The sequence below is a fragment of the Trachurus japonicus genome, chromosome 4, assembly GCF_045865225.1.
Source record: "Trachurus japonicus isolate A0001 chromosome 4, Traja_1.0".
NCBI classification, from domain to species: domain Eukaryota; kingdom Metazoa; phylum Chordata; class Actinopteri; order Carangiformes; family Carangidae; genus Trachurus; species Trachurus japonicus.
The window spans coordinates 26,136,037-26,149,196 of NC_140910.1; the positions used below are offsets into that span (position 1 = coordinate 26,136,037).

The window sequence follows — 13,160 nt, forward strand, 5'->3', positions numbered from 1 at the left end:
CCACAAGTTCCCAAAGCAGAATATTTTTGCTACATGCTAAACACAAAGTAAGTTAGTGAGGAGCTAAAGAAACTTTTGCACGTGCAAGTTCATGAAATTTGAAATTTCAACATTTTCTTGTCCTGTCGTTTGTTTATAAAAACAAACCATTTACTCTTACCAACAACTGAACACTTTGCTAAGAAAAACCTAATAAAACTTCCAATAAAATAATGGTTGAGCTATTTCTGTCCACAGAGGCAACGTTTTTCTCTCAGGAGAAGACACAGGCAGCATGGCAACAGTCACGGTGTGTGTGTGTGTGTGTGAGAGAAGAAAGAATGGAAGTCGTCTTTCTATCTAGTTGTCACTGTACACACACTCACACACACACATACACACAGCATCGGTGCCGTGTTAAATTGGGCTTACAACACACTAACACGCACACACACGCACCTACTCTGGCGTCCTCTTTCCATCTTCATCCATCTCACTCCACCTTCCCTCTCTCTCTCTCTCTCCTCCCTCTCCTCTCCCCTTCTCTCTCTCTCCTCCCTCCCTCTCTCTCTCTACGGGGGATAGATGGGAGGAGACGCTCCTGCTGAATGTGTTTTCCCTGCAGCGGGGTTTACGGTAACGGAGGAGAAGAAGTGCACCGCTCCTCTCCGTCGGTCACGGAACCGTTCCTCCGGTGTGATTTTTCACAACCGCTCACTGACCTTTCTCTTTCCCGCTGTGAGCCGTGTTGCCCCCCCCCCTCGCCCCTCTCCGCATCTTGGCTTCATTTTTTTTTTTTTTTTTTACCATATGGAGGCGGAGCGAGGCATCTTGTAACGAAACCTATACCGAGGAGATCTGACCGAAAACAGCGTGTGCGTGCGTGCGTGCGTGCGTGTGTGAGAGAGAGTGTGTGTGTAACCTACTTGGATTTAAAACCTTACCGAATGATCCTGAAATGAATCATACTACTACCGAGGTAGATGTGCTCACATCCTGTGTCTTCTGGCTCCGGGGGTATCGCTACTAAGGATGCGGCTGGTCGCGCGGGTACCTGTCCTGGTTTCACACCGGCTCGGTTCGTCCCGGTAAACTGATCCCGTCCCGGTGCTGCTGTGTCCACGGGGGACGACCAAGAATTTTCTTTTTTTTTCTTTCTTGTAACCGGATCCGCCACCAGCAGCCGGACAGATGGATAACTACTCGACTTTACAACGTAAGGCAACACTGGCAGACACATACCTGCTGCAGTATTTGTCATTCAGTCTGTGTTCATGCTGGGCATCCCTACACCAGTCATCACGTTCATATACATACTGTGACCTGATTGCACAAAATGCCTTTAAAAAAAAATTTTTTTTTATACATGCCCTGTAAATGTGTATTATAGGCTGTAAGTTTTATTATGGGGTTTTATACAGGACTCCCATGGTTTCCCAATGTTTGGTCATGACCATACATTTTTTATAAGACTTGTATCATGCCACACATGATAATAATGGCACTATTTGATATATGCATCAGGATTGCTATTGGTTACATTGGTTCCGTGGGTCATATATGATCATCTAATTTTTTTCAACTTCTTTTTTAAATTTTTTATAAAAATGGTCTTTTCATCCTTTGATATAACCTGGTTCACGGGCCTTTCAAGCTCAGAGATGAGCTAATGAAACAGCCATGACTGCGGGAAGAGAGAGAGAGGGGGGGGGGGATGTGTGTGTGTGTATTTGCGTGTGCGTGTGGATGATATATGATGCAGTGTCATATACCCTCCTGTCTTGACATGTAGCCCACAGCAGCTCTGCCATGATAGCTTCATGCCTCCATACAACACATTATCAGGGACACACACCTGTTAAATCCACCAGCCTGAGGTGTCGTGGTTATTAGCCTATCTCGCCCATTATTTAGCTCTATCAGTCTGTCATGCTCGTTACCAGGCTTGTAATGACAAAGGCTTGTTTAGCCACCCGGCTGAATGGCTTATTGCAGCCGTCACACTCACATCTGTGCAAAGTGTTTTATTCTCTGGATCATAATTTTTCTAGTTATAGGCTGTTTTAATTGCATGTTCAGTCTCTCCACTGCTCCTGTGTGGCTGTATGGACGTCTGTGTCTCTCTGACTTGCAGTGCACTAAAGCATCATGCAAAGAAGGGGCTTCTTCTAATCAAAGGGAATATTTAATTACAATCTTCAGTTCAACATGTTTCAAAGCTGCTCAGTTAGTGTTGCTGTGTTCAAATGGGCTCTATTAATACATCTTCTTTTCAGCAGGGCTTTGCAGGCGTCGCTAATGGCTTTATTTCATATCTTTTGGCAAACAAATGAAATGAATGAATGAATGATTGGATACACCACATACAGCACAGCAGTCTATGCTCTTACTGTATCTGTGTCCATACAGAATGCATGACATGTAACTGTAGATATAAAGCTATATGCTTTGCCATCTCTTTCTTTTTGCATATCATGGTTGTCTTTGTTGTGCAGACTCACTAATTTCCTTTTTGGTGACTCTAATGTGGCTGTGCTTTCCAGTCACCTGGCAGAAATGTGTTGCAATGGAGATGGTGGCATCATGTAATCAAGTGCATTTATTCAAATGCTTCCTGGGCTACTTTTGCTTCAGTTACATGTTTCCAATTCATGCTACATTTAGTGGGAAACATTTTCCTCCATTATATTCATCTGACAATTGGAGTACTAGTTTTTTTTGCAGATACTTTTTGTAGGATGTCTTAATGAAAGTGAGGTTATCAAACTGCGTGTATGACATGAAATGGACAATCTATGAAATGAGGAAATATTCAGTGGTTAAACTGATGAAATACTCAGTATCTACAGTTCTGATGGAGGCGTTCACTGTTGTATTTTGTGGTACTGCACAGTTGGTGCTCCGTATTTTGGTTTCCTGTTGAGAAAGATTAGGGTATAAGGAGTGTTCATTCTCGAGTGTATATGATGGAGTACTAATGCTGATACATATTTGTGTGTGTGTGTGTGTGTGTTACACAGCTGCATCAGTCTTTAACGCACACAACCCTGTCATCATCGTCTTTCTATTTTACCCACACACTTCTCCATTTTAGTCTAACTATAGATGTACTGAGTGTAAGTCCTTTAATGTCAGACTAAATTAAGCCCCCGCTGTGTGAGTGTAATGTAAGAGGCTTCAGATTCGAGACACGATAAATGCATTAACATTTCCTCTTCAAAGAACAAACTTGCATGCAGCAAGAGGAGGAAGGTTGGCTCTGCCTCTCTCTGCTGCTCCACTACAGCTCTGACAGGATGCTGCTGCTGCTGCTGCCGCTGCCACTGCCGCTGCTGCTTGCTGCTGTTGATGCTGCTGGTTGCCTAGTGACTGTATCCATGGAACTGGCTCCCATCGTCATGGTGATGGGCCAAGGGAAAGAGACCCAGTGAGGGAAGGGGGGACAGAGATACCAGTACATCTGCAGTGTGTATTGTGATGAGGAGAGTGAATTTTGATATTATCGAGGACGATGATGATGATGATGATGATGATGATGTTGCACTTGCACTTACTCAACACTTGGTGTGACGGTAGTGATAACGCTGTAGGTGTTGCAGATTCATAATTTTGCCAGAATTTGACTTAAGATGTGACTGTCAGCAGAACTTTGTAGTTCAAAGGAGGCAAATAGCGAAATATTGAAAGCAGTGTGTTTATCCGTATTTTTTTTTAACAAACCGATGACTGAGATGGACAGAGCCAGGCTGCAGGATCAAATTGCAACATGCTGCTGGTTTGATGATCAATTATTCTGTTTGTAGCAGTTTCTAAAAAAGAAAAAATCTGTGATGCCAGCTTCTCAAATAAGAGGATTTTTTTTGTTTCATCTTTGAGTTTGTCAAACAAAATATAACATTTGTATCTGATTGGGCTCTTGGAAACCAAAAATATCCAATTAATCAAGAAAACACAGTGATTAGCTCATGAACAGATAATAAGAATAACTGTTGGGAGGAAGGAGTGAGTATTTGTTGGATGGATTATGCCTACAGTATATTTTAGTACAAACTACACACACTACATATTTGCTGCATTTTCTGAGAACAAATCCGTGTAAGCGAGCCTTTGCAGGATTTTTAGAGAGGCAGAGGAGAGCGGCGAGGAGAGTAGAGGAGGGAGGAACAGACAGAAACATTATCCTCTTCGTCACGGCACGTTCTGTACTGTAGGTTCACACAGGCTGCATGAAACTGTTCCAAACTGGTCTCACAGAGGATAAATTTATCTCATCCGTTTTGTTCATTTAACGGGTTTAATGTGATTTTTGATTTTTTTTTTTTGCGCCTCACTGTGAGCAGATTCATATGGGAGCATCCACTCTGTCCCTCCTCCTGTCTCAGTGATAGTGTTGCCATGGTTGCATCATGCACATTGTTCTCTCCAGGGTGACATAATTTTTTGGCTCGGATTACAGATTGTGGACCTAGTCTGTACAGTCTTATAGGGAAAATGGAAATTTGGTGGGAAATATTGAACCTTTCAATATTCACAGTGCCAGTTTTTTGCTCTTGTGGGTCATTTTAAAGGGACAACGAGGAATTTCCTTTGTGGTTATAAAAAAGTCTCACGTTAATGTGGATGAATCTACGCTACCCACACTTGTTAATGCCTCCATTTTCGATAAATATATCGTTTTGTCTCTATCGTTATTTTGTTATTTTAATTAATGGTGGAAATGCTGGGCAAGCCAACCAGCGTTTCCTTACTTTCGGTTTCGCGGACGCTCATGAGAATAACGCCGCCGTATTGCAGTTTATGGTCGGGACTACGACGGTAACTGAACCTCTTTGAACCTCTGACTTTAATTCTTGATGAATGAAAACATGAGTCCGTCTTGCGCCGGTCGAAGAATTCTACGGTGCGTGCGGAGGCTCATAAATGTAGTGTGAAAACGCTTTGCTTTTCCAAAACTCCTCGTCCCTTTAAATTGTATGATATGTTCCTGTAAGTGGAATGAGTCAAATGTTGCTTGCTATTTTGGTTGTTGGAAGTATGATATTACCACTTGTCTGCCTGCTTTAATTGTCATGTCATGCAAAAACATCAAACCTTCTCTAGTTCCAGGTTCTCAAATGTGAGGATTTGCTGTTAATGAGACCCCGAGGAGTTTGCTTTTAGTTATAGTTATAAGAGTCTCATATTAATGTGGATGAATCTACGTTACCTACACTTGTTAATGGATCCATTTTTGATAAATATATCGTTTTGTCTTTATAGTTATTTAGTGGTCGGCTCACCCAGCATTTCCTAGTTTCGGTTTCCTGGACGCTGCCCGGTGGGTCATGGGAATAACGAATCGCCGTTTATGGTCGGAACTACAACGGTATCTGATCGTCTTCGAACCTCCGACTTTCATTCTTGATTAATTGAAAACATTCTTGGCAAATGTTTTCGCTTTCGTCCGTCTTGCGCCGGTCCAAGAATTTCACCGTGCGCACGGAGGCTCATGGGAAATGTAGTGTGAAAACACTTAGCTTTCCGAAACTCCTCGTAGTCCCTTTAATCATAGTAAATTAAATGTTGAACTTCTAGAGTTGTTTACCTATAAGACAAATAATAATAAGACAAATACTCCTTGAATTGTGCTATTTTCTGATACTTTAATGACCAAACTATTAAGAGCTAAGTCAAGGTAGAAACAGATAATCAAGGTAAAATGATTGTTTTCTTTCCTACTTGCGTCAGCGTTTGGATTTTTGTGGATTTTAAATAATATTCTGTTGGTCAGATAAAACAAGACATTTGAGGTTCGATCAATCAACACATCAAGACCAGAAACTGAAAATCCTCACTAGTTGCAGTGCTGTGACTGATGTAACTTACCAACTTGCATATTAGCTCATAACTGGTTTTATTTTCTTGTCTTGTAAGTAAACTAATCTTAATGAGGCAGAAAACCAACCACAGATGTTATTTTCTGTTGAATTACACCTGAATCTTTTAAGAATCCCGAGCCAGTCTCCTGCTGTGTCTGTCATGTTTATAGTTGAAACATATTTCAGTAGTTTTCAGTCGTTGCCAAAATGATCCCCTGAGGTGCAAAGTGTCCGATGCAGAAGTGTTAGCAGACTCCTCTGGGCTTCACCATGCACAGCTGTGGCTCACCAGGCAACATCTTTGTTGTGATACAGTGAAGGGACATGTCATGGAGCTTCTGGTATTTATCTGTCTTACCCCCCCAAAAAAAGAAGTCTCTCTTCATCCACTGTGACAGCAACAAGAACACTAAAGAGACAGTGACCTGTCAGTGATGAGGACAAAGTCTAGTCAGGATATTGTGACTGGGGTGTGCTAAGTTTGGAGTTTGTTCTGACGTAACGCGGCATCTCAGGCCGCGTGTGCGCCTCATGTCAGGTTCACAAAGGAAACAGGAGGAAAACGGCTGAAAACCTTGCATAACCTGTTGGCTTCAGCTGCGCTTTTATTGTGAAAATGAACATATTAACAGTTTGGGGGGAGAGAAAAAAAACCTCACCTGGTCCCGTGCAGTTGTTTAACAACCTGGCAGGACTGTTGCAAGGTGTTTCACACATACAGTGGGCTCAGTGTGTGTGTGTGTGTGTTGGTGGACAGTTCAGTCTTTCACACTTGTCCAGTGTGTCATGTGGTGTGTTTCTGATGAATTTGCTTGGTGTTTGTGTGTGTGTGTGTGTGTGTGTGTGTGTGTGTGTGTGTGTGCTCTCAAATAGTTCCAACCTGGTGAGAACTGGCGCAGCCCATTACCATATATTAACCCTCAATTAGAGCGATGTCAAGTCATTATTAACATGTGACTAAGTGAGGCGTGACGTTGTGTTGTGTTGTCAGGATGTATTGTACTGTATGTACAGTATGTGGATAATTGAAGAGGCTCCAAATAGAAAACAATTATATCTATTATTGGATCAATAGCCTACATGTACACTTTTTTTTTAAACTCATGCAATCATTTACAAAAGAAGCAACTGTCACATCGTCACTTTGTCACAGATATTGTTTAGTATCTTCTTTGTTAGAGGGTTTATGATTTAGAGTGACAGGAGGTAAATTAGACTGATGTGATGCACGGAAAGCCACAACTCACCAACTCACAACATGACCAACATACAGTAAAATGATACGACGTAGTTTCCGCATCTTTCCTTTCCTCTTTTAAAGCAGGATATCTGCCACACTTAGACTTACATTTGGCGTTTGTTCATTTAGTTTAGGTTTAGTTTAAAGTTTACACTGACTTCATATACTTTTACCGCTGCTAGATATAGGATTTATTGTTTTTGACACGTGGCGGGAACATGCCCAGTGACTACTTTTTCAATCGTACATTATTGCCAGCGTACATCACATCTTTGATCAATAGCAGCTGACGTATTTCATGAAAACCATAATCTCTGTGTCTTCCAGCACGATAGATGGAAAATAAAGTCTTTAAACTGAAACTAGCCCCGCCTAAATGAATTGAAGGATATGAAATTGATCCTATAACCACCTCTTAAACATCATAACACCTACAGTAAGTGTGTTATATTAGAGACAGTCTGACCTAACAGCCAAGAGACGTCAGTCCTTCATAGAAAACAGCTGTACACTTTCAGGTTTCATTTATTTTATTCTTCACACAAATTAATAATACGTCTTCTGGAAAACAAAACTTTGACAGATACATTTAATTTAGTGAGTTCTGTGTTTACAGTGCAGTAAGAAATTAGAAATATTAAAAACCATTGTTTTGAGCAGCTGGAAGACATCCACTCATGGAGAAGTACTGACGGGAAAAGATCTGAACATTAGTAAAGAGACAATCAAAGGTTGTGTGGTTTGGATTATGGGCTCTGGGCATTTCTCCCTGTTTTTAGAAGTTTTACAATCACAAGATCCTCAGCAGATTAGTAGCCTATGTAGTGAAGATAATCAGTAGATGAAGTTAATTGTATTGATTAATTAATAATCTTTTCACTATTTATTTTTTTCTCATTTATTATTTTTACTTTAAAGGATGTAAAAACAGTTTCTTGATTATATTCATACTTTTACTATGACTTTTGCTTGTAAATGAATATTTAACAGTATGGTTTCTGTACTTTTACAGCTGATAATAGTCCATTATGTCTCCCTCCTCCCACAGATGCTTTTGAACGACCCAAAAAGTCGACCAATCATGATCTACTTCTATAAAAGTACGAAAAAAGTAGTTTGCTCTAGGTCCAGAGTGATCCAGTAATTCCTGGAGAGGGGATGTAAAGTATGACAAGCTCCCAGGAGATGGGAGTAGGAGGAGGGCGTGGGTCCGTCTGCATCCTGTGCTGGTTGGTCCACGTGTTGCCGTTGGCGACCCAGTCTCCTCTTAATGGGACAAAGGCCTGAGCAATCTGTGGTCTGGAGCCCTTCATTACAGACTGGAGCACATTGGGATGTTTGAATGGAAGCGAGAGGGGAGACAGAGAGCGACCCTAAGGCTTCTGTTGCTCTTTCAAATCCTTTCATCCCTTTCAGACCCACAGCATTTAACATGGAGGTAATTTGAACCCATTGAGTGTAGTAATAATAGCAAGTACCTCGGTGTTGTAAAAATAACCACAAGCCCCATTTGTGAAATCCCACAGATGAGATCGGTGAAAAGCAGAAAATAAAAACCGTCTCTCGACTACAATGAACATGTGTTTAAAACCGGTAGCGTCATTGGTTTTCTTTTGAGTCAAGTCAACAGTGAGATTGTTTTTAAAAAAGGCGGAGAGTCTAAAAAGGCGGAGAAGAGACAGAGAACGGGTGTGAATTTGAGAGCAGCAGATCTTTTAATCTTTCTAAGTCGACAGCATCTGCCTCCTGTCCTCCTCTGTCTGTCTCTGCTCAGCTGTCACTGACATGAAGCCACTCAGAGACGGCTCGTCTCAGTGTTCACTGGTGTTCGCTGCTTTTTTGACATTTTATCATCTCAGTAAGACAGCCGTTTTTCTTAGGTCACCATATCTATGTTTACATGTTTTGTCCTTTCCTTTAAAGCAGAAGTATGGCATTTTATATTTCATATTGTCAACAAATATGAAAAACCAATGCTGCCACAGCATCTCAAGTCTGTCTGTGGCTCTCAGCCCCAAATTTATGGTTTAATTTCTCAAATAGGCCAAACTATCTTCCTAAAAGACGCTTGATTATTTACAGCTGCAGATATATGCACTTGTATTTCTGGCAGCAGCATCATGTATGTGGGATCAACAAACTGGTCATTGTAATGAAAGAATAAGCCACCCATAAAAGAGTAGCTCAGAGATGTGTGTGTGTGTTTTATTTTATAGTTTCCGGACAATAATAAAGTGGTTGGCATAGAGATCAAATACATCAGACCTTAGCTACAGATACAATCTAATTTTGAGTATTTTCATGGGATTTGTTGACATCACCAGACTTATCCCTGGGTTTTTAATGCATAATATTTGACCAGCAGCGTCTTTGCGTGAGGATTATGGCTGTAGTAGATTATGTTTGTTTGTTTGTTTCACTAAAATTTTGCAAGCCGGCAGCAGCATCAGCATCAGCATCAGCATCAGTGTACTGTATGACCAGGAAGAGCGGGGTCATCTGCTTGGCCAAATCTGAGCTGCTCTCCCCAGGACTGGGAAACACAGAGCTAGCGTGAGGCTTCCTCTTTTCAAGGTCAGCCCCTCTCTTTAGCAGCAGTCAGTGACGAATGCTTTTACAGTAAGGAAGGTCAACAGGACACAGCTTCCTGGTCAAGATCTACTGTGCCCACTTACGCAGTGATCTTTTACAAAGTATAGAAACACAGTTAAAGGTAAAGTAACAGCATCAAAAATCCTCAAATACTCATCGAGCTGAATATTTCACAAAATAAACAAGTTAACTTCATTATTCTTCTATCACCAGTATCATTTATTTGTTGATTATATTTTAATAGAAAACACCATCCAACTGGTGGAGTTGAGTTTTTCTCTGTATGGGATTTGGTCTTCACACAACCTTGACAAATTAGTCATTGTTTGAAAGTTTCCTGATTCTATCTCTGCAAACCATTTTGGGATCCGACAAAGCACCAGCTGATAACACAGAATTGGCTCAATCTTGCGGCTTGTGGTGAAAAGTGTTTTCTCCACAGAAAATAGTCCCCGTGTCATGCCGTACAAAAATTGTCTACTTCTTCTTCTATGTTTGTTCCTCTGTGACTTTGATTCAGTGTCTCATTGTACTTTTTAAAAGGAGACCAGGGTTGTGAAATGAAGTTATGAAATAAATGTAGCAGGGAAAAACTATAAAATAGTGTAAAATCGAAATAGAAAGAAAAGTAGTGACTTCCACCACTTTACTTATAAAAATCCCTCCTGTCATTTTCCTCTCTGAGAAAAATGAATAAATGCCTCTCCTAAAAGCAAACAGTAATCAAACTTTTTCATAGAAAATGTTTCATGTGTCATCACAGGAAACACTCAGGTGTGACTAATAACATAAACAATGTCTGAATTCCAGAGCCGTCATTTAAGTCATTCATCGTCCCACCTGTGCTTTTTGTGCTATGACAAGTCAAATTGCTTCCGGTTTATTATTGTGTCTGAGTGTCAGAATGAGTCAGATTTTTACATGGGACTAAAAGAGAAGATCTACATGATATTTTTGACGCCATTCACAGCTTTTTGACTCTATTTGTAAGCTTAAAATACCAGACATTTCCTGTAAGAGTGTAGTAGTACAACCATGCAAGCATGTCAGACATTCAGTGGCAAACTCAGTGTTTAAACGAGGCTCTGTTCAGTGGGTTTGTCCATTCATGGGTTTGTTCTCAGAGATCAGACGTGGTGCTGTGGTGATTTTGTTTGACAGTGTTTTTCTTTACGTTTGAGCAAAGTCCTCAGGCTCACTGTAGGCACCAGTGTGTGCAGCATAGTAATGGACCAGCGCACTGCACGTGACTGAAGGGAGACCTCAGACCAGTGTGTGTGTGTGTGTGTGTGTGTGTGTGTGCAGGATACCATGCCACTCTTGACTGTAGAGTGCTCATCCATGCATGTGTATGAGTGTACTGAGTATGTGGAGCTGCATGTGACTCTGAAGTGTGTGTGTGTGTGTGTGTGTGTGTGTGTGTGTGTGTGTGTGTGAGTGATCGAGAAGGGAGTTACAGGGAGGAGAGAGAGAGAGAGAGAGGGAGAATTGCTGACTATGATTTTCTCATCTCACACCAGTTGGATTTCCATCTCTGAAAATCTTTAACTTCGATCACGTATCTTTGTGTGTGTGTGTGTGTGTGTGTGTGTGTGTTTAGGCCAATTAAATCTTTACACCATCATAGTGAGAATATTTCTGCCTTGTGAGGACACTTTAGGCTGTTTGAAGGTTAAGACCTTAGCTCCATCCACACTTGAGCACTTACAGTAAGTGCCTACAGGAAAAAAAAACTGCCAACACAGGTCACATGACCAAGCTTGTGTCGTAGAAATTATGTTCATATATGAATGTTCTCTCAGTAACCCACTCTTCGTTTTCTTGAATGAATAAATGAATGAATACTGTATCTATAAGCAGCAAGCTTAGGGAGAGACCACTGTTTTCATGAAAATTACACATTATGACCAGACCAGGATCTTTTCATAACCTCATATTTACTATAATGAAACTATTTGTGTAAATGTCTCTGTAAACTCTTCTAACCGTTCTTTGAAGTGATATTCAGGGTTGTGTGTATCCCATAGTTCATCATGCTCAGCCGACCCAGGAAGCTCTGATCAACCTCCACAACACACACACACACAACCACCACAATGCTCTTAAGCAATTAGCAGAAATTCATCTCACACATAGGCAGTCGACCACTTGAGCGTTGAGCTTCAGTGAGGGTTAATGTCAGGGGGCTATGATACATTTTGTCACAGAGGGTCCTCACAAGTATAGAAAGACAAATGTGTGTGTATGTGAGTCTAAGCTCGGTGCTTAATGCATCATTGACTCCTTCTTTCTCCCACTCTTTCTTCTTGCCTCCTCCCTCTCTCTCTCCTCCTCTTGTTGACTCTATGTAGGCCAGCTCCCACAGGTCTTATGTGTGCTATAGGTGTCCATAGGACTGCCTGTATGGCAGCAGTAGCATGGCAGCCTGTTGTGGTGCCTCACAGATGCAGTCAACAGCAATGCAGTTGTGCCCATTGACCTGTGTACCCACTGTACACTTGGCATTTTTGATTATAATACATGAAAATAGTGAGCCCTGTCACCTGGAAGGAATTTCTACACAACTTAACTGCGACTTCTAATATGGAAATGTTGGATTATGTTCAGAAGCCACGTATTTTGTGATTGCATGAGTAGCTACGTTTATTAACAGATAAAGGTTTTCTCCTCTGTTACCATCAGACCATGTGGAGCTTTAAAAAGGGATTAACAGAGACTGCAGACGTGCAGAGGCGTGATGGAGGGAAGGAAGGAAGGAACAACCACCAGTGGTGGCGTGACGCACTGGACACACATGTGGCCCGAGCATGTAAGACAGGGGCAGTGAAGAGGCTATCTTTCTGTTTTTAAATAGGATTTATAAAGCTTAATCATGGTGATGTTAACCCTGGTTTTCTGCTGACGTTTATCACCACTTTAATAAAACTTGCATGCATTTAAACTTTCACTGAGTTTATATTGGGAGTCTGTTGCGCTGGGAGCTGGTCCTTTGCTGTCATTAGAGGACTCCACTTTTAAAGAGATAGTTCAACATTTTGGCAAATTGGCCCATTGCTGTAATCCCTATAGTTATAGGAGTAGGTTCGTTACCTTTAATTGTCGTTGCAAGCTATTTTTAGAACGGCGGAGCAGAGCCGTGAGCTGCTCAGAGCTACGCTACGGAGGCTCATGGGATTTCTTGGTTTCCCTCATCAGACTCATCAAATACACAATCCAACAACTCCAAAACGCTCTGGTGGACAAGTTGGAGTTAGAGGTAAATTCATGCAAAACCGCTGATGCACGTTCCTGTTGGGGGCAGTTTTTCGGCAAGCTGTCTCTGCATTTGCCCTGAAAACAACTCTGTCTCGTAATATTCCATTATTATCTCATAGTGTGGTAAATGTGCAGGTCACAACTTGTCCATGAGAGCTTTTTGGAGTTACTGGATTGTGTATTTGATGAGTTTGATGAGGGAAACCAAGAAATCCCATGAGCCTCTGTAGCGTAGC

The 13,160-nt window shown here is 41.4% G+C and overlaps 1 protein-coding gene across 9 annotated transcripts in view; it reads left to right on the forward strand.

Annotated features, from left to right (window-relative positions):
• Positions 1 to 594: 594 nt before the first annotated feature.
• The window catches only part of lrrc7 (leucine rich repeat containing 7), a 72,857-nt gene continuing 60,291 nt past the window's right edge, over positions 595 to 13,160 (forward strand). For 5 of the 9 annotated variants that reach the window (XM_085774986.1, XM_085774987.1, XM_085774988.1 and 2 more), the window contains exon 1: positions 596 to 1,195. In XM_085774986.1, the coding sequence (XP_085631112.1) occupies positions 1,171 to 1,195 (25 nt within the window). In that variant the 5' untranslated portion in view covers positions 596 to 1,170. Of the gene's footprint in view, positions 1,196 to 13,160 lie in introns of all 9 variants that reach the window. The other 4 variants (XM_085774983.1, XM_085774982.1, XM_085774989.1 and 1 more) reach the window with 2 other exon arrangements.